Source organism: Ostrea edulis, chromosome 10 (genome assembly GCF_947568905.1).
Source record: "Ostrea edulis chromosome 10, xbOstEdul1.1, whole genome shotgun sequence".
NCBI lineage: Eukaryota > Metazoa > Mollusca > Bivalvia > Ostreida > Ostreidae > Ostrea > Ostrea edulis.
This window is the reverse complement of record NC_079173.1, coordinates 45,226,557-45,249,569: the sequence shown is the minus strand read 5'-3', so window position 1 is coordinate 45,249,569 and position 23,013 is coordinate 45,226,557. Positions and strand designations below refer to the sequence as shown.

The 23,013-nt window shown below is 34.7% G+C and overlaps 2 protein-coding genes across 7 annotated transcripts in view; one reads left to right on the top strand and one right to left on the bottom strand.

The window, feature by feature from the left end:
* The window catches only part of LOC125653150 (uncharacterized), a 140,601-nt gene that overhangs the window by 26,655 nt on the left and 90,933 nt on the right, over positions 1–23,013 (top strand). For 2 of the 6 annotated variants that reach the window (XM_056151469.1, XM_056151477.1), the window contains 3 exons: positions 2,401–4,659; positions 6,724–6,784; positions 11,637–13,443. In XM_056151469.1, the coding sequence (XP_056007444.1) occupies positions 11,670–13,443 (1,774 nt within the window). In that variant the 5' untranslated portion in view covers positions 2,401–4,659; positions 6,724–6,784; positions 11,637–11,669. Of the gene's footprint in view, positions 1–2,400; positions 4,660–6,723; positions 6,811–11,636; positions 13,444–23,013 lie in introns of all 6 variants that reach the window. The other 4 variants (XM_056151472.1, XM_056151470.1, XM_056151471.1 and 1 more) reach the window with 4 other exon arrangements.
* Positions 1–23,013, bottom strand: part of LOC125672770 (A-kinase anchor protein 9-like) — a 125,523-nt gene that overhangs the window by 72,519 nt on the left and 29,991 nt on the right. The window lies entirely within an intron of this gene.

The window sequence follows — 23,013 nt, the reverse complement described above, 5'->3', positions numbered from 1 at the left end:
ACTGTCTTTTTTTCAAATGAAAATAAATTCAGTTTATATCTATTTATCCGCAACATAACTTTACACACATTAACATCGACTAAATTTCTAAACATCACTTCCGACAGCGACTATTTATTAGAACTAAAAATAGAGATTATGTCATCACGCGGTTCAATGTTGCTTGGTAACTCTTCACAGTGATTTTTTTTAGTTAAGAATAAAATATCTTATTGTTTATAGTAAAGTTTCTTGTTTATTTTGTCAACACGACCAGTCAGACTAGTAAATCGACATTATACCCGACAGGAACTATCATCTAGTAATCTCGGTCGGTCGGACGTGCCTTAGTGTCAAACCCTGTACATGTATGTCAAGCCGGATCAAAGGTTTTAGCACAAACAAACAAAATGGTGAGAGAATTAACGGTTATAATAACAACGACATTCAACAGTCATATAAAGGAGCCGGACTCTGATAACTTTCAGACATTTTGATTATAAATAAATCCCATTAGGAACAAAGAATGCAAATGTTGTTTCCATATGTTTAATGATTCTGCTATCTATGATCAATCTATCGTTCCCACTAAGGTCCACAAATACCTGTTAACGTCTAAAAAGCATATCAAAATATACTATGACTCACTTAGCATATCAAACCGTAATGATCTAAACAAATCAAACTCTTGTCTGAATTTTATAAAAGAAGAAGATAATAAATATGAGACACCGGAGCGAATAAAACGGTTTTATATCAATATTCATTCATTCAATAATTTAATAGTAAAATAATCATGACATGGAATTTGTTGTTTTTTGTAAACCTACTGTAAGATTTAAAGCTTAAAACTAAAACTTGTAAACTTATCGTTTATTATGCAATAGGTAATAATAAGTTTTGGCAATAAATCTTTGATATTTAGACGTTGACAGAGGTGTTGTCGCGTATCTCAGCATTTAAAAGTTAGGATCGCAGGTTTTTCAGATGAAATGTGAATATTCATGTAAGTATGGACTTTAAAATCAAAGGTCCCGTGTCACGACTGACATTGGCACTTAGAAGCTTACTCACTACTACTGCCCTGAGTCTAAATTTGTGGGACTTCTGCCACTGGTGAAGTCTCAATATGAGTGTAAAGTTATTGACGGGACGTAAAACGCACACTGTTTATTATTCTCATGTAAAATGGTAAAAATAACGAAGAGTGGTCATAATTATCTACATTATCTCATACAAAATGTATCAGTAGAATTCTCTATATTATCTCTACACAAAATATATCAGTAGAATTCTTTATCATCTCTACACAAAATGTATCACAATAATTCTCTATATTATCTATATACAAAATGTATCACAATAATTCTCTATATTATCTCTATACAAAGTGTATCAGAAGAACTCTGTATATTATCTCTATACAAAATGTATCAGAAGAATTCTCTATATTATCTCTACACAAAATATATCAGGAGAATTCTCTATATTATCTCTACACAAATTGTATCGGAAGAATTCTCTATCATCTCTACACAAAATGTATCAGAATAATTCACTATATTATCACTACACAAAATGTATCAGAAGAATTCTCTATATTATCTCTACACAAACTGTATCGAAAAAATTCTCTATATTATCTCTCTACAAAATGTATCAGAAGAATTCTCCATATTATCTCTACACAAACTGTATCGAAAAAAATCTCTATATTATCTCTCTACAAAATGTATCAGAAGTATCCTCTATATTATCTCTACACAAAATGTATCAGAAGAATTCTCTATATTATCTATATACACAAAATGTATCAGAAGAATTATCTGTATTATCTCTACACAAAATGTATTGGAAGAATTCTCTATCATCTCTAGACAAAATGTATTAGAATAATTCAGTATATTATCACTACACAAAATGTGTCAGAACAATTTTCTATATTATCACTACACAAAACGTATCAGAAGAATTCTCTACATTATCTCTACGCAAACTGTATCGAAAAAAATTCTCTATATTATCTCTCTACAAAATGTATGAGAAGAATTCTCTATATTATCTCTACACAAAATATGTCAGGAGAATTCTCTATATTATCTCTACAGAAATTGTATCGGAAGAATTCTTTATATTATCTCTATACAAAACGTATCAGAATAATTCTCTATATTATCACTATATAAAATGTATCAAAAGAATTTTCTATATTATCTCTCTACAAAATGTATCAGAATAATTCTCTATATTATCTCTACACAAACTGTATCAGAAGAATTCTGTATATTATCTCTACACAAACTGTATCGGAAGACTTTTCTATATTATTTCTACACAAAATGTATTGGAAAAATTCTCTATATTATCTCTACACAAAATATATCAGAAGAATTCTCTATAGCTTATCTTGTTTTCCTACAGGTGAGAAGACTTGGATGAATTGACATCACAGAGATGGAAGAACGGAAGCCATTGTTTTATGGTGGTACAATGTATCAGCTGTTCTATCACTTCATGCATATCGAGATTTCAGATAAGATACACCAGAATTCATAGCTTAAGCAATGTTTTCTTTGAAATTCAATTTTATTACTGATAACCCTATGTTACTGTAAATTCATTCGTTTTCCTCCAAAGGTGTAGAAATGTTAAATTCTTCATTGCTTTTTTAGCTCACCTGAGTCAATGGCGAGTTTTTCTGATCAAAATGTGTCCGTTGTCCATCGTCGTTGTTGGCGTTCTCCTTGTCGTAAACTTTCCTCATTTTCATATTCTTTTCCAAAACCAATGTGTAAATTTCAACCAAACTTGGCACAGAGTACCTTTGGGTAAAGGGGATTTAAATTTTTAAAATCAAGGGCCGTGCCCCTTCAAAAATGCAAAAATATGATGGGGTAATTTTAAAATCTTCTCAAGAATCACTGGGCCTGGAGAAATAAAATTCATATGAAAGCCTATTGACATATTAAAATTTGTTAAATGTGTGCCTCCCCCCACCTTCCCCAGGGATAGCATGGTGCACAAAACGGGATAAAAAATACATGCAAATAGATAGGGAAATTTTTTAATGTCTTCTGAAGAGGCACTGGCCAGAAAAGTTCAGATTTACATGAAAGGTTTCTGATATAGTGCAGATTCAAATTTGTTAAAATCATAGCCCCGAGGGGTTGGATGGGGGTAAAAGTTTCACATACAAATATAATCTGGATATTTTGGAAGATCTTCTGAAGAACCACCGTACCAGATATGTTTATGTTTACATGAAAGTTTCCTGACATAGTGCAGATTGAAGTTTGTTAAAATCATGTCCCCGGGGGGTAGGGTGGGGCCACAATATGGGAATAACAATTTACATGGGGAAAAATGGGCAAATCTTCTGTAGAACCACTGAGCAAAAAAAGTTTCCAAAACATTTCTTTTAGTGATGTGACCAGTGAAAATAGACTTTTCTTCTATTCTTCTAGCTGCCACCCTCACACACCCCCCTCCACTGCAGGGGATCAAAGTTTTGCCTACAAATATACACTGGACCAGAAAAGTTTACATTTACATGTAAGCTTTCTGACATAGCACTGATTCAAAATCTCCCAGGGGCTGGGGTGGGTTTAGGTAGGAGCCACAATAGGGATTAAAGTTTTACATTCGAAATGTAGGGGAAATCATTCTGAGAATTTCACTTTTTAAATGGCATAAATAATAGGTTTATGTTTTTTTGATGCGGCATAAACTTATAGCATTTGGCATACACCTGACCAAAACTACTTGCAGGGAATGCACCACATTTCTCTCCCCTCAAAATTCAACCATACTCGTCTGTTCAGCAATTGTGGTTTGAATTCACGTTTTCTTTTTCTTTTTTTTTTCATATAGCTTGCGTTTTTCTTGTTTTGAATTTTTTGTTTGTTTGACATCATTTGGTTTAATACCGGGCTTTGTGCATCAAAATATTTTAACTGCAAAACCGTTTACACGTCATTTGTTGACCTTCACCTCAAATTATATTTGCTAAGTCAGACGTATATTATTTTCTTTTAACATTCTTGGAATATTTGAATATTTGCGAAATAAAGAAAAAAGGACAACTCTTGTTATATTGTTAGGGAAAATTTCAATTTAAAAATCGATCCCAATAAAATTCATCGATGCAGATAAAAAAAAAGCATCGACATTTAAAGACATACGAATTGTACGCTGAACAATTTGTCTAGAACACGTCATAATCTTCAAACCACTTACACACTTAAGTCGTATATTTTAAAATCAATGGGAGCACAATCCAGATCCCAAAATAGATTTTGACGATTGTAAGGGAAAATATTTATTTTAAGTGCATTATCACACACGTACCATAATCATTTCTTTGTTTCTTGGAATTTAGCATAGACAATTCGGGATATCTTATTTGCACATGACATGGTACAACCTCATTTGGCATAGCCGCGGTCTATCGGTTAAATTCTGAGACTGGAAAATCTTTAAATATGGGTTAAGGTGACTCGGGTGAGCAATTTGGCTCATGGGCCTCTTGTTTTAAATATCCTACAGTTGCCATATAACTGCATAGATGAATTCAATGCTTTAGTTTTTCCACAGGTGATAGCAGTTAGATTTATCAGCATCACAAGATAACAGCTAGATATACCAACATCACAAGGAGAGAAGAATGGAAAACATGTGGTGGTAACAATAGTAACATTGATAGATAGGAACTGATATTGTTTAGTATAGGTTTATCCTCAAATCAAACTAAAAGCCCAGCTGAAGTTTGTTTTTTTAATCAAGAGTTTTAGGTCATCTGAGTCTTTCAGGTGACCTAATACCTTTGGTCATCGTCCGTCGTCGTGTGTCGTCCATTACCAAATTTATATTTTAACTTCTTCTTGAAAACTACACTGCTAAATGTTACCATTTTTGGTGTGGAACATGTTTAGGATCAAAGGAAAATGAATAATTGACTGTAAAATATATGACCTTGCTACTACTGGGGCCTCATGGATGCATGGGGCCAAATATTCTTTATGAGACTATATATGAAAAATCATCTTCTCTACTCCCACAGATATGGGATAAAAACTAAATGCATAATTATGATATCCATAAAGCCTGAAATGTGTGGAGAAAACCATTGCAGTTGATGAAATCTTCAAAAATCTTCCTGTTTACTCCTAGAAACGAAAGAGTCAAACTATTTAGCATGATTATGATATATACACGTTATAAACAATATGAGTCCTTTACCATAACTGTGAGTTGATAACCCTTGGGATCTGGAAATCGTCTATTAAAATACCTTAGTGTTCTTTACTTTTAAACAGAAACAGTCAAATGGTTGATATAATTTAAAACTTGTGTTATGCGATAACACTGACTGAAAAATAAAACTTGTTGAAAAAGCATTTTTTTTTAAAAAAGATCCTTACTCCTGAACTTCAATAGGGCAAACTGCTTGCATAATAACTTTTAGTTATATCAATGTATCTATACCTATAGCAAGCAACTAGCCCTAATCACCGTTAGCGTACTATTAGCTATACATATGTAATTACTCATAACGAGCATCTAGTTATAATTAACTAAAGAAAACAACTAACCATTGTAATTACCTAAAACAAACAACTTGCCGTCATTACCTATAACGAGCAACTAGCCATTATAATTACCTATAACGAGCAACTAGCCATCATTACCTATAACGAACAACTAGTCATCATTACCTATAGCGAGTAACTAGCCATCTTTACCTATAGCGAGCAACTAGCCATCATTACCTATAACGAGCAACTAGCCATTATAATTACCTATAACAAGCAACAAGCCACAATTACATATAGCAAGCAACTCGCAATCATTACTTAGAGGAAGCAACTAGCCATAATTACCTATAACAAGCATCTATCCATCTTTACCTATAGCGAGCAACAAACCGTTAATTACCAATAGTGAGTAACAAGACATAATTACATATAGCGAGCAAATAGCCATCATTACCTATATCAAGCAATCAGCTATCAATACCTTTAGCGAGCAATTTGCAATCATTACTTACAACAAGCAATTAGCCATAATTACCCCTAACAGGTAACTATCCAACATTACCTGTAGTGAGCAATAAACCATAATTATATGTAGCGTGCAATTACACATCATTACCTAAAGCGAGCAAATAGCCATACTTACATATAACATGCAGCTAGCCATTATAGTTACCTATAGCTAGCAACTAGCCATAACTACTAATAGTGCACAACTAGCTTTGATTACCTATAAAGAGCAATTAGCCATCATTACTTATAGAATTCTTAGAAATATTCTCCTCAACATCCGAGCAAATAGAAAACATATTGAAGTTGTTAGTGTATAGCACCTGTAAACAAAGTTATATAAAAAATCGCCATGTCTGTCTGTCTACATGTCCATCTTCTGTCCTTCCCTATTAATCTGCATCAGGGAGACAACTTGTAATAATAACATTTAATTATCAGTCAACATATTTGAAATCCTTCTGTTCCTCAAGATTGAAAATTGCAATCATTGAACCATCAATGTACAACACTTGCAACAGACATTTAAGGATTTCGTGTGCGATACTCAGGTGACCGTTTCTGTCCATCGGTCAGTAACCTGAATGTTGAACTTTAATGGATTGATATATCAGTAGTTACAGTCTTTTCTAAGAAACTGTTTCAATAAGATAAATGATAATTTATCACCACGTTGATATTATGATTTCTTGATTTTTTACAGGTTCATACTGGACTTTCATGAGGTCCTGCAGAACTGAGAAAAGGAAGTCGATGTCAAAGTGGTAATGTTCCTATCACACATAAAGTGGTAATGTTCCTATCACACATAAAGTGGTAATGTTCCTATCACACATAAAGTGGTAATGTTCCTATCACACATAAAGTGGTAATGTTCCTATCACACATAAAGTGGTAATGTTCCTATCACACATAAAGTGGTAATGTTCCTATCACACATAAAGGGGTAATGGAAGTTCCTATCACACCTACATAGAGTTTTATCCTGGGATTCTGGTCTGTCTATCTGCAACTTTAATTTGATCTGACCCTCTGAATTTTACAAGATATAGATTTTATACTTGAAAAACTAAAAAGTCAAAGTGATTTAACTGATTAAGTTCAAGTTGAAAATCAAGAGTCAAATTTGCTAATAGCATACATGGTTGTGCAAGGATAGTCTTAGTGCATTGTTGTCTCAGTTCCATTGCTCTAAGCTGAGTCACTTTCAGATATAATTTTCATTTTTGAAGTTACACGAAGGTATGAATTGCGATATTTCACATCAGCATACTTCATGAAGTATTATACAGTGTTTTATGAATGGTATATGCTGACGTGAAGTGTTGCAGTTCATACCCTCATGTATTTTCAAAAATGAAAGTTATTTTAGCTCATCTGAGCTGATTGCTCATTGATCTTTTTTGATCACGTTTTGTCTGGTATTTGTCTATCTGTGTGCTGCCTGTCCATCTAGCCCTAAAATTTTAATATTTTTTACTTCTTTGGAATCACTAAGCCATTTAAACTTGTTATAAAGCATCCTTGGAAGGAAATTTACATTAAGGACCATGTCCATTTCAAAGGGGGAGATAATCAACAAAAGGCAAAGATAGGTTAGGGTCATTTTAAAAATTTTCCTTTTAGAACCACTGGGCCATAAGAGTTTAAATTTGCATGAAATCTCCATGACATAGTGTAGATTCAAGTTCATTCAAATCAAAGGGGATAAGAATAGGGCCACAATAGGGATCATAGTTTTACATAAGAATGTATAGGAAGGAAGGGAACAATCTTTAATAACCTTGTTTTCAAGATCCACTTGGCCAGAAAAGTAGAAATTTACATGAAGGCTTTATGAAATCAAGCAGATTTTATTTTGTGTAAACCATGGTCTCTGGTGGTAGGGTGTGGCCACACTAGGTGATCAAATTTTTACAAACATATATATCGGGGACATCTTTTTATAAGTCTCCTTAAAAAGAACAGCGTCATGATTAGTCATACTCATATGCAAGCATCCTTAGGCATGTTAGGTAGTGCAGATTTTAGTACATATGTTCAAATTGTGACCCCTGGGGATAGGTTGGGGCCAGGCGATGAGATCAAAGTGTGACAACAGAATTTATAGCGAAAAATCAAAGGAAGGGAAGGGAAACATCTTTAAAAATCTTCTTCTCAAGAACCATTTGGCCAAAACAAAATAAAAATTCACAAGAAGGCTTTCTTGCATAAAGTAAAATTTGTTCAAATCAAGGCTGTTGAGGGTAGACTTGGGTCACAACAGGGAATCAGAGTTATATGTTGGGATATATACAGGATAAATCTTCAGAAATATTCTCAAGAACCACTAGGTTAGTCATGTTTAAAGGGGTATTGTGGGGCTACACTGGGTTAGGCTTGTTTTAAGGGGTATTTTGGGGCTACACTGGTTTAGTCATGTTTTAAGGGGTATTGTAGGGATACACTGGGTTACCCTTGGTTTATGGGGTATTGTAGGGGTACACTGGGTTAGTCATGTTTTAAGTGGTATTGCGTGGCTACACTGGATTAGTCATGTTTTAAGGGGTATTCTGGGGTACACTGGGTTACCCTTGTTTTAAGGGGTATTGTGGAGGTACACTGGGTTGGTCATGTTTTAAGGGTATTGTGGGGCTACATTGGATTAGACATGTTTTAAGGGGTATTGTGGGGCTGCATTGGGTTAGTCATGTTTTAAGGGTTATTGTGGGGTAACACTGGGTTAGCCAAGTTTTAAGGGATGTTAATGGGCTACACTGGGTTACCCTGGTTTTAAGGGATTTTGTGGGGTACACTGGGTTAGTCATGTTTTAAGGGGTATTGTGGGGCTACACTGGGTTACCCTTGGTTTATGGGGTATTGTAGGGGTACACTGGGTTAGTCATGTTTTAAGTGGTATTGCGTGGCTACACTGGATTAGTCATGTTTTAAGGGGTATTGTGTGGTACACTGGGTTACCCTTGTTTAAGGGGTATTGTTGGGCTACACTGGGTTAGTCATGTTTTAAGGGGTATTGCTGGACTACACTGGATTAGTCATGTTTTAAGGGATATTGTGGGGCTACACTTAATTAGTCATGTTTTAAGGGGTATTGTGGGGTACACTGCGTTACCCTTGTTTTAAGGGGTATTGTGGAGGTGCACTGGGTTGATCATGTTTTAAGGGTATTGTGGAGCTACACTGGATTAGACATGTTTTAAGGGGTATTGTGGGGCTGCATTGGGTTAGTCATGTTTTAAGGGTTATTGTGGGGTTACACTGGGTTAGCCAAGTTTTAAGGGATGTTGTTGGGCTACACTGGGTTACCCTGGTTTTAAGGGATTTTGTGGGGTACACTGGGTTAGTCATGTTTTAAGGGGTATTGTGGGGCTACACTGGGTTACCCTTGGTTTATGGGGCATTGTAGGGGTACACTGGGTTAGTCATGTGTTAAGTGGTATTGCGTGGCTACACTGGATTAGTCATGTTTTAAGGGGTATTGTGGGGTACACTGGGTTACCCTTGTTTTAAGGGGTATTGTGGGGGTACACTGGGTTAGTCATGTTTTAAAGGGCATTGCGGGACTACACTGGATTAGTCATGCTTTAAGGGATATTGTGGGGCTACACTGGGTTAATCATGTTTTAAAAGGTAGTGTGGGGCTACACTGGGTTATTCATGTTTTGAGGGGTATTGTTGGGCTACACTGGGTTACCCTTGTTTTAAGGGGTATTGTGGGGCTACAATGGGTTCGTCATGTTTTAAGGGTATTGTGGGGCTACACTGGATTAGTTATGTTTTGAGGGGTATTGTGGGACTACACTGGGTTAGTCATGTTTTAAGGGGTATTGTGAAGGTACATTGGATTAGTCTTTTATTAATGGGTATTGTGGTGCTACACTGGGTTACCCTTGTTTTAAAGGGTATTGTGGATGTACACTGGGTTAGTCATGTTTTAAGGGTATTGTTGGGCTACAATGGATTAGACATGTTTTAAGGGGTATTGTGGGGCTACACTGCATTAGTCATGTTTTAGGGGGTATTTTGGGGGCACACTGGGTTAATAATGTATTAAAGGGTGTTGTGAGACTGCACTGGATTAGTCATGTTTTAAGGGGAATTGTGGGGCTACACTGGGTTAGCCATGTCTTAAGGGGTACTTTGGGGTACACTGTGTTAGTCATGTTTTAAGGGGTATTTCGGGGCTACACTGGATTAGTAATGTTTTAAGGTGTATTGTGGGGTACACTGGATTAGTCATGTTTTAAGGGATATTGTTAGGTACACTGGATTAATCATGTTTGAAGGGATATTGTGGGGATACAATTAAGGATTGAAGTATTACGTGCGGATATAAAGGGAGAATATATAAAAGTGTTTTTCTCAAGAAAAACAGCTCCATGATTAGTCATTTTGATTTTCAAGCATCCCAACATAGTGAAAATGCAGGTTGGTTGAAATGAGTCCCTGCCGTTCCCCCACCCCAAAGTATTGTGTGGCGATAATAGGGGATCAAAGTGTGACATAAGTGTCGATAGGGAAATATTTTTGAGAATATTCATCTCGCCAACAGAAGGGTAATGATTAGTCATGTTAATATGCAATTATTTACTCGCAGTTCAAATTCAAGTTTGTTCAAGTCAGGGGCCCTAATGGTAGGGTGGGACCACGATAGGAGATAAACGTTTTATATGAGAATATGCAGACACTTAATTTAAAGGAATTTTTTCAAGAAGAGCAGGGCCACATTAAATCCATCTAAATGCAAATGCTCCCAAGTTGTGTTGATTCAATGTTCCCATTTCCCTGTGTGGGGGAGGGGGGGCGGGCATTGTTTTTGTCCTGGATATAGGTCTCTGCATAATTCTAATTTAACTTTTGAATAGTGAGCTATGAGACCCTCATTTTTCATATTTCCATTCTTTGTGACCAGACCTTTTTACGGCAGGGTTTGTTTGTGACCTTGACTTTAGAGATTTGTCTCCTTTTCAGAAAACTCAATGTTTCCTGACGTTTTTCAGAAAAAAATCGTGCTTGTTTTCTATATACATGTAGATATCCTTCGGCAAGACCTTAGAGAAAAACTTATTGTTAAGAAAACCTAACCTACTCAATATTTCCTAATATCAGTTAAGATAGAGCTTTCTTATTTTCTACATACTTGTAGATATCGTATGGAAAGACGTTTCATTTCAAAGAATGATATCTGACTTTGTGACCTTGACTTTCTCCACAATAACAAGGTCATATTATCACATTATTTTTGTATTGCTATCGAGGCATCCCCATGTTGTGTGAATTCAAGTTGGTTTTGTCATGATCCTTTGGGGCTAAGTTTGGGTCGACTATATGATAAAAAAGGCTTAGAAAAAATCCATAACCGCTTGACAACTGCACGGTCAGGGTGACTCAGGTGAGCGATGTGTGTCATGGTGCCTCTTGTTTATGCAGAAAAGGGGTCAATTAAAATTATTCAGTAAATTATGAAGATCTATTTAAATGTATTAATTACATGATGGGAATGTTTATATCCAAAATGATGTAACTCTTGGAATATGTATTATGTAAAAATGAATGTAAATTCAATGATTGCTATTTTCCAGTTTCTCTAGCTTTATACTGTGTGTTTGATTTCAGATTGTATTCCTAAAGACCCAGACCCTCCACATCATGGACACACTAGGACTCAGTACTCAGCTAAAAGTACGACAATGTTCTCAATGTCAGAGGGACACTGAATTTTACTGTAACACATGTAAACTTGATCTGTGTTTACAGTGTAAAAAGAAACATGTTACAGAAAATAACACCAAATATCACAATATAATGTTCTATATAACTCGTCATACTGAGAGGAGTTTTACCACACAGTGTAAACTACGACAGTGTTCTCAATGTCAGGGGGACACTGAGTTCTACTGTAACACATGTAAACGTGATATGTGTTTACAGTGTAAAGAGAAACATGTCGATGATCTAGATACCATATACCATGATGTTGTGATTTACCGTGAGAAGTTTAATTGTTTCCCTTTACGAGAGACCTGTGTCAGACATCCAAAGAGAAAATACAGAATGTTCTGTGATCAGTGTAACTATTCCGTGTGTAAGCGCTGTACAGACCACAGAACACACACGCTGGTGGATCTTAGAACAGCCTATCAAACAAAGCGACAACAACACAGAGAAATCATTGACAACATCAGAAGTGAGACTCTCTATAACTGTCGTGTTCTCCTGGCAGGAATCCAAACTGATATCCAAACTTGTCCCCCACAAATCTGTCACCGTCAATCACAGATGTCAACAAAAGCCCAGAGACTGAAGGATCTGATTGACACTGTGGTATGTGATGTTGAATTATTGATTGATAGAATACAACAACAGAAGAGAAAAATGAACAGACAACTTGTTCACCTACAGAACTATGAAGACAGATATGAACAATCAGCAAACAGAGCGGTACAATTCCTCTTGTTTATAAAGACCGGTCGTGTCCCCCAGATAAAGAACTGTCCTAGTCAGTTATTGAGTGTCATCCCAGAAATCCAAATGACAACAGGAAAACGACAAGTAGGAATAGACGAGTGTGTGAAACTGATGTCCACACCTGTATTACACACGTCTGTCTGTGTGACAGGTGTTAGTCGTGTGTTTCACATATCTCGTGTGATGTCAGACCGGGTCTGGGTCTCTGATAGAGACGATCTCATCTTGACAGACACAACAGGAGACACTATACACCGTGTGACAGATAGAACACCATGGTATGGAGGAGGAGTACACACAGTGAACAGTTCTGGTGAACTGATTTATATAGACAGGGAACTTAACATCAACAAACTGTCTACAGACAATAAAACAGTCACCAGACTGATACAGAGTACATCACCATGGTATCCACAGTGTATGTACTGCTCCCCGTCCACTGGAGATATGATGGTGGGGATGTGTAACACTGATACAGAGACAGGCAAGGTAACCCGGTACAACAGTAGTGGTCAACACATCCTGACCATAGAACACGACAACACAGGTCACACGCTGTATAGTTATTCTCATTATATCACAGAGAACAATAACGGTGATATCATTGTGTCTCACTGGATTGTTAATGATAACCGTGGTGTTGTAGTGGTGACAGAGCGCGGGGGCAGACATCGATTCTCCTACACAGGACCTCCATCAGGATCATCACTATCACCATGTGGAATATGTACAGACGCGCTGTCACACATCCTGGTGTGTGATCTAGACACCAACACAGTACAGATGATTGACAAGGACGGTCACTTCCTGTCTCTGTTACTGACACAACAACACGGGATAAACGAACCACGCAGCCTGAACTATGATGATAAAACTCACCTTCTCTGGGTCGCATCATTCAACACCAACACAGTGTCTGTATATAGATATCTACAGAGGAGGTACTCTCTGACTGGTAAGTACTAGTAGTACTGTAGTTTATTGTACTATATCAGTCAATATAAAAACACATGTTAATTACAGTGTGGGATATGATTAGATGCATTGTTTAGTTTTAATTACAGTGTGAGTTATAATTAGAGGTAGTGTTTAGTTTTAATTACAGTGTGGGTTATAATTAGAGGTAGTGTTTAGTTTTAATTACAGTCTGGGTTATAAATACATAGAGGTAGGTAGTGTTTCGGTTTAATTACAGTGTGGGTTATAATTAGAGGTAGTGTTTAGTTTTAATTACAGTGTGGGTTATAATTAGAGGTAATGTTTAATTCTAATTACAGTGTGGGTTATAATAAGAAGTAGTGTTTAGTTTTAATTACAGTGTGGGTTATAATTAGAGGTAGTGTTTAGTTTTAATTACAGTGTGGGTTATAATTAGAGGTAGTGTTTAGTTTTAATTACAGTGAGGGTTATAATTAGAGGAAGTGTTTAGTGTTAATTACAGTGTGGGTTATAATTAGAGATAGTGTTTAGTTTTAATTACAATGTGGGTTATAATTAGAGGTAGTGTTTATTTTTAATTACAGTGTGGGTTATAATTAGAGGTAGTGTTTAGTTTTAATTACAGTGTGGGTTATAATTAGAGATAGTGTTTAGTTTTAATTACAGTGTGGGTTATAATTAGAGGTAGTGTTTAGTTTTAATTACAATGTGGGTTATAAATAAAGGTAGTGTTTAGTTATAATTACAGTGTGAGTTATAATTAGAGGTAGTGTTTAGTGTTAATTACAGTGTAGGTTATAAATAGAGGTAGTGTTTAGTTTTATAATTACAGTGTGGGTTATAATTAGAGGCAGTGTTTAGTTTTAATTACAGTGTGGGTTATAATTAGAGGTAGTGTTTAGTTTTATAATTACAGTGTGGGTTATAAATAGAAGTAGTGTTAAGTTTTAATTACAGTGTCGGCTATAATTAAAGGTAATGTTTAGTTTTAATTACAGTGTGGGTTATAATTAGAGGTAGTGTTTATTTTTATAATTACAGTTTGTGTTATAATTAGAGGTAAAGTTTAGTGTTAATTACAGTGTATGTTGTAATTATAGAGTTAGTGTTTAGTTTGCATTAACATGATTGAAAAATATCCATATTTATATATATTTGTTATAGTATTATAAATATCGAATTTATGTTTATGAATGTATATCTATATGTCTTATATATTAATTTTCTTAAAAGTAATATAGTGTATGATTTATATATATATATATATATATATATATATATATATATATATATATATATATATGTGTGTGTGTGTGTGTATATGTATACGTATATATATATATATATATATATATATATATATATATATATATATATATATATATATGTATATATATATATACATATATATATATATATATATATATATATATATATATATATATATATGAAATTGATGTTTTGTTCGTTTTCATATTAAGATCTGAAAGCCATATTTCACTAGAATATTATGTGACACCAAAAGTATTATAGTGTATGATTTAAATATATATATGTGTGTTTATATATGTATGTGTGTGTTTATGTATATATAAGTATGTAATTAGTTTTTAATTTATCGCGAGAAATGATCGTGTAAAGTATTGAAAAGTCATACGTTTTGATGTTATTGATTTGAGAAAAGTATTGTGATTTCAAATTTATTGAAAGTTCAACGTTTTTAGAATTCACAAAAAAAAAACAACAACAAAAAACATGAATAACCAGTGTGGGTTATAATTAGAGGTAGTATTTAGTTTTAATTACAGTGTGGGCTATAAATAAAGGTAGTGTATAGTTTTAATTACAGTGTGGGTTATAATTAGAGGTAGTGTTTAGTTTTAATAACAGTGTGGGTTATAGTTAGAGATAGTGTTTAGGTTTAATTACATTGTGAGTTATGATTTGAGGAAGTGTTTAATTTTAATTACACTGTGGGTTATAAATAGAGGTAGTGTTTAATTTTAGTTATAGTCTGGGTTATAAATTTATAGAGGTAGTGTTTAGTTTTAATTACAGTGTGAGTTATAATTAGAGGTAGTATTTAGTTTTAATTACAGTCTGGGCTATAATTAGAGGTACTGTTTAATTTTAATTACAGTTAGGGTTATAATTAAAGGTAGTGTTTAGTTTTAATAACAGTGTGGGTTATAATTAAAGGTAGTGTTTAGTTTTAATTACAGTATAGGTTATAAATAGAGGTGGTGTTTAGTTGTAATTACAGTCTGGGTTATAATCAGAGGTAGTGTTTAGTTTTAATTAGAGTGTGGGTTATAATTAAAGGTAGTGTTTAGGTTTAATTACAGTGTGGGTTATAATTAGCGGTAATGTTTAGTACTAATTACAGTCTGGGTTATAAATTTATAGAGAATGTTGAGTTTTAATTACGGTGTGGGTTATGATTAGAGGTAGTGTTTAGTTTTAATTACAGTGTGGGTTATAGATAAAGGTAGTGTTTAGTTTTAATTGCAGTGTGGGCTATAATTAAAGGTAGTGTTTAGTGGTAATTACAGTGTGGGTTATAATTAGAAGTAGTGATTAGTTTTAATTACAGTGCAGGATATAAATAGTGGTAATTAATGTTCAGTTTTAATTACAATGCGTTATAATTATAGGTTGTGCTTAGTTTTAATTTCAGGGTGAGTTATAATTAAATTTAGTGTTTAGTTTTATTCATAGTGTGAGTTATAATCAGAGTTACTTTTAATTGTGCTCCCTGATAAATTTCAGAATTCTTTGTTTTCTTCCTCTGAATTTATGAATTTAAGAATGATAAAAATGATTATTTTTCACAGCTGTCAAGAATGTAAATATCAGTGATATCAACATAGCTCTGGCTTGTGACATGTTGTATATTTCTGTAAAATGTTGTGTGTTTCTGTAAAATGTTGTGTATTTCTGTAAAATGTTGTGTATTTCCGTGGAATGTCGTTAATTTCTGCAGCAGGTGTGGACAAAATCTAAATTGTGTACTGTTTGACATTTAACATGTACATAACACCCAGTCTCTGTGTTGAATAGGTCCCATGATTTTAGGGGTTCTATATCTTACAAATCTGATTAATGAGTGAATTCACATATTTTGATGAATGTCCCCCCTCCAAAAACACTTTCAAAATGAAAGTGTTTATGTAACTTTAAATGTAGATTTATGAAAGATTTGTAACACTTACATTAGAAATTGTGTAATCAAGTATATATATTACACACCCAAGGTTCAAAATTATTTCTGCAGGGCAGTGCTAATTTTCACTATATGATTCATTGAATAATACAATTTTTAGCGGGTGCACAGTATTATCGGTATACCGGTGTACCAGTATTTTTCTGGTGTCGGAATATACTGTGGTACAGGAGTTAAACTATCCCTATTATATTAAAATCTTATAGCTATAAACAAAAATATAAAATTGAATTAAAATAAAAAAAAAATATATATAAAACAAAAAATAATTAAAGAAATTTGTGTACGTAGTGACTCACTTTATTAGGTCACCTGAGTTAAGTCAGGTGACTTTTTGCAAATGGTTGTCATCCGCGTCATGCGTCGTCCGTCGTTCCTTAACGATTGAACATTTTTAACTTCTTGATAACTATCCAATTCTTTTTTAAATTTGGTATGAAGCAGCTTTGGGACAAGGGGGACATAAATTGTAAATCTCATCACTCCAGCACCCCTGGAGCCTTGGAGTAGGGCAAAAACTACCCAAAGTTGACAAATTTTCAAAAATCTTCTTCTTAAGAACTGCACATGTCTACAAAAAACTAAATGCATGGGAAACTAGAGCAGGAAGGCTTCTGCCAAAGTTGTAAATTTCATGATTCCCAGGGTAGGCCAGTGGTTCTGACCGCATGCTGGGGCCAAACTTACTATATAGTGCTTATGTGCAAAACACTTAAATAACATCTTCTTTAGTGCCATTGATACTAAATTAAAACTAATTGAATAGCTAAAAATAACAAGTAGTCCTTTACTATTATTTTAAATTTGATTATCCAAGGGTAGGGGTTTTAGTATCAGGGTGGGGTCAATATTTTCAGGTATTAAATGTGTGAACAATAGACCCCATATTGAAAAATAATACATGAAAGTATATTTTTAATATATTATTAATACAGTCATTTTTGTACTTTTTTGAATTAATACAGAAAAAATATATTATTTTTGTATCACAAAAAAAAAAAAATTAAAAAAATGGGTAACTCATTTTTGCATTAAATTCTGAATTTGATTTTTTAAAGGGTATTATTTTTGTATCATTTTGGACTTAGATTATTTTCAATATATTATTTTTGTATTTTTAGGGACTTCATTTTTTTTTCCAAGCATATTATTTTTGTATCAAAATTAAACTTAGTCATTTTCACTGTATTAAAATTGTATTCCTTTTTTAAAACTTAGTAATTTTTAATCCAAATCTTTGAATGTATATGTATTAATTTTTTATTATAATTGGACTTAAAAAAATTCAGTGATTTTTCAATGTATTATAATTGTTTTTTTTTTGGTCATTTTTAATCCAAATCTTTGAATTTTTATGTATTAATTTTGTATTATAATTGGACTTAAACATTTTTCCAGTGATTTTCACTGTATAAAAATTGACTAATTTTTAACTTTCTCTTGATAACTATAATTCCAATTTTTTTTTTTAGAGTTGGGTACCGCAGAAACTAAATGTACCGCGGTATACTGTGGTATTTGCAAAATACCGCGGTACATACCATGGTATACCGCAGATTTAATCTTTTAGTTTTATGATTCAATTTTAGTGGATTTTAGTTGTGATTTATTGTATATAATGAGCAGTTATTAGTTTATTGATTGTAAATTGCATTTAATTTATTCAAATATAAATAATAAGGAAAATATCCTATTTAAATCTATTTTGAAACCAGTTAACAGAACAAAGGTTTAATCCAAACATAAAAGTATATCGTACATACAATATAGCAGTGTCTCTGTATCATGAATAGAATCGACTGTGACTAGACTACTGACTGGGACGACAATCAAAATAATTAATAGGGGGAAACCTGTGGAATTTATTTGACACGATCTCAAAGTCAAGTTCTTAGAGTCGCGAATGACGAGAACTTCTACATGTAGGATATGCCTGTCCTTTTCTCTAAAGACAATAACGAGAACATGTGCGCACGAATGTGTTCTTGTTCTTCGACCACAATTCCTACATTTTTGCACCTCAAACACATTAACTCGCCGTTCAGAATTGGCAGGAATTTGTACTCGCTCGAAGAACGGTGGTTTCGAACGCACAAATCTGCATCTGCCATTTTATATTATTTTTTTAACTTGGGGTTTGCCTAATAGGCGGAAATGGTATTCGACCCACATAAACCAATTAACATAAAAACAATTTTTATAATCTACCGTATATATTAAAATAATTACTTAATGGAATGTTTTCTATCATTTTTCTTTTCTTTAATTTTGATTTGTTTTCATATCATTAATAATCAAATCATTGCGTTTTATACTTCGTATGTTTTACTGATTGTGTACAGTTATTAGACTTGCCTTTCATTACATCACCACGAGGGAACGATGTAAATAATGTGAGTCACTGCGTACACAAATTTCTTTTAATTATTTTTTCTTGTTTCAATTTTTATATTTTTGTTAAGAGTTATCAGACTTGAATATATCGGGATTTCGCCTCGTGTACCGTGGTACATACCGGTACCAGAAAAATACCGGTATACCGGTACTACCGCACACCTAAAAAAAATGTCCCCTCAAAATTTCGTATGAAGCATCTTTGGAAAAAGTGAGACATAAATTGTAAAATTCAGGATTTCTGCACTCCTGGGGCCTTGGGTGCAGGACAAAAACTGTCCTCTTTTTCTAGAACGGCACATGTTTAAGTAAAACTAAATGCATTAAGATGTAAAGCAGGAAGGCTTCTACCAAAATTGTCAATTTCATGATCCCCGGGGTAAGGGTTTTGACCCCAGGGTGGGTACAATCTTAGTATTATAGTGTTTATATATGTAAGTTTGCTAATACTGTATAAAATTGTATAAAATTTGCATACTAAGGAATAGCAGAAAAAAGATGAACAACAAATGGTGAATTTCACAACCCAGGGTTTTTATTCTAGGATGGGTCCAAATTAGTCATAATTACATTTCAATATTATAATCTTATTATGCCTATTATATTGTGTAAAGCATTTCACCAGTGTATGCACTTATGAGGGCATTGAAGTTGTAAGAACACATCTTGTTTTATACTTTTGCTGAATGTTAAAATTTAGCTTAGATATTCAGAGTAGGATTTTTTTCTCTCTAGATTTCATGTAGCCTTTGGGAGTATATAAAGATCATTTTTCACTAGTACTCGGATGACTGATAAGGCCTGTGAGCCTCTTGTTTATATCGTACCTTCATTGTAATGTAATGAAAAGTAAATATAATACGTGTACACAATCGGTAAAACGAATGTCAGACATTTCGGTCCATTGACACTTCAACCCAAATTTTTGAGACACTTCGGCCCAAAGACATTTCGGCCCAAGATATTTCCGTATGAGACACTTCGGCCTATATTTTTCATTTTGCCAACATCACCCTTATTGCGTTTCTTTTGACAATATCTTTCTACTGGTACCAAGATATTTGCCCTGGTGACCTTGGCCATCTTCGGAATTGGCCATTATTGGGGGCATTTGTGTTTCACAAACACATCTTGTTCATTTTGCCAACATCACCCTTATTGCGTTTCTACATTATAGTAAATTGACACTTCGGCCCAGTGACATTTCGGCCCAAATGTTAAAAATAACAACATTCATGGATCAATTTCTTTGGTTTTTATATATCATCACTTCGGTCCAGACATTTCAGCCCATTTTTAGGGCTCTAAAGCATTATCCTTTCCACCTATTGACCTATTGCTATCTGTTTTTGTCCTTCGTCGTGCGTCGTGCGTTAACATTTGAACATTTTCAGCTTCTTCTCTGAAACCCCTGAACCAATTTCAACCAATTTTGGCATATAGCATCTGTGGGTGAAGGGAAATAAACATTGTGAAATTCGTGGTCCCTGCCCCCCTGGGGCCTGAGGGGTGGGGCAAAAACCATCAAAATGAGTGTAATTTTAAAAAATCTTCTTCTTTACTCCTGGACATCAAGAAGCCAAACTGTGGGCATAATTATAATGAGCATTGAGCCCTCTACCAAAATTGTTAAATTCATGGCCCCTGGGGCAGGGGTTCTTGTGTTAGGGTGGGGCTCTATTGGTCATATAGTGAAAATGGCAAAAACCATCAAAATGAGTGTAATTTTAAAAAATCTTCTTCCTTACTCCTGGACATCAAGAAGCCAAACTGTGGGCATAATTAGAATGAACATTGAGCCCTCTACCAAAATTGTGAAATTCATGGCCCCTGGGGCAGGGGTTCTTGTGTTAGGGTGGGGCTCTATTGGTCATATAGTGAAAATGTAGAAATTCTTTGAAAATCTTCTCTGTCTCTGGGTATTAAGTAGACAAACTAATAGCATGGTAATGATGAGCAAGGATGCCTCTTTATACCCCTCGCAACAAGTTGTGGGGGGGGTATACTGGAATCGAGTTGTCCGTCTGTCCGTCCGTCCGTCTGTAGACGCAATGGTTTCCGGGCTCTAAAGCATTATCCTTTCCACCTACCGTCACCATATCATACATATGGACTACCCATAGGATGAAGATGTTCCCTATCGATTTTAGGGTCAAAAGGTCAAAGGTCAAGCGCACTGGACATCGAAGTAGCAACACTCAGAAAAGAGGTAGTTTATACCTATTACCAACACCCTTTGGGAGATTGGGGTAAGCGGGGAGTATTCTTAGTGAGCATTGCTCACAGTACCTCTTGTTAAAAATTGTGAAATTCATGGCCCCTGGATCAGGGGTTCTGGTGCTAGGGTGGGGCTCTATAAGTCATATAGTGAAAATGCATTATTAATTTCTTTGAAAATCTTCTCTGTCCTTGGGTATTAAGTAGACAAACCAATAGCATGATTATGATGAGCAAGGATGCCTCTTTCAAAATTGTGAAATTTATGGCCCCTGGGTCAGGGGTTCTGGTATTAGGGTGGGCCCTATTGATCATATAGTGAAAATGCATTTTATTTCTTTGAAAATCTTCTCCTCTGCTGCTGGGTATTAAGTAGAAAAAACTAATAGTATGATAATGATGATCAAGGATGCTTCTTTCAAAACTGAAATTTATGGCCCCTGGGTCAGAGGTTCTGGTGCAAAGGCGGGGCTGACCACATAGCTATTCAATGTTTCTTCCATCCAAAAGTAAAATTCTTATATTTAAACACAAACCTAATTCAAACATTGGAAGGTTGTTACATAATACTCAGGTGACCTATAAGGCCCCTGGACCTCTTGTTTTTTTTAACTGAGACATGCCGGCCCATTGTACGATTTATTATTCTGCTTTATATACCACTCACATTACTTTTTTAAAACAACATCATAGTATTTATAATGAAAGTTAAAGTCTCACCTGACGTCTTTCTTGTTCTAACAGCAGCTAAGGAATGGTAAGCAACGAAATTATATGGATTGGATATCAAATGGCTTCTCTCAAACTTCTTATAGTTTGCTCCCCATACTTATCTGGGGGTACACGAAGGCGCGTGCTAAACCGCGCGTGTATTGGTTACGTTTGGGTTTTAATATTCAGGTAACTGTTAAGACCTGTGGGCCTCTTGTTAGTTCACATGAACTTAAGTGAGGTTTTCTGATCACCCGTTCTCTGTAAGGCCAAGTAAAATTAATTAGTAGATTATCATTCAAACTTCACAAAAAAGTGATCACCTGTTCTCTGTCATATATCAGTCTGTCTCTAAACTTTACACATTTTCAACCTCGTCTCCAGAACCACTGGGTTTCAATCAAACTTAGTACAGAACAGCCTTGGGTAAATGGGATCCAAACATGTGGAAATGAAGGGAATAAGTTTGCAGTTAGGTTTTTAGCTCACCTTAGCTGAAAACTCGTGAGCTTTTCTGATCACCTGTTGTCCGTCGTTTGTCTGCCTGTCCTTCTGTTTAAACTTTATACATTTTGGATTTTTTTTTCAGAGCCACTGGGCCAATTTCAACCAAACTTGGCCAAAAGCATCCTTGTGTTAAGGGCTTTTAGGTTTGTTCAAATGAAGGGCCATGTCCTTTTCAAAGGGGAGATAATCACAAAAATGCAGAAATAAGGTGGGGCCATTTAAAATCTTCTCAAGAACCACCGGGCCAGAAAAGCTGATATTTACTGGAACGCTTCCTGGCATAGTGCAGATTCAAGTTTGTTAAAATTATGGACCCTTGAAGGTTGGATGGGGCCACAATATGGGATCAAAATCTTACATACAAATATTTTGGAAAAATATTTAAAAATCTTCTCAAAAACGACTGGGACACAGGAAAGTAGAAATTTATATGAAAGCTTCCTGACCTTGGGCAGATTTGAGTTTGTAAAAAGCATGGTCCCCAGGGCAGGATGGGGCCACAAGGGGGGGGGGGGGGTCGTCAAAGTTTTACAT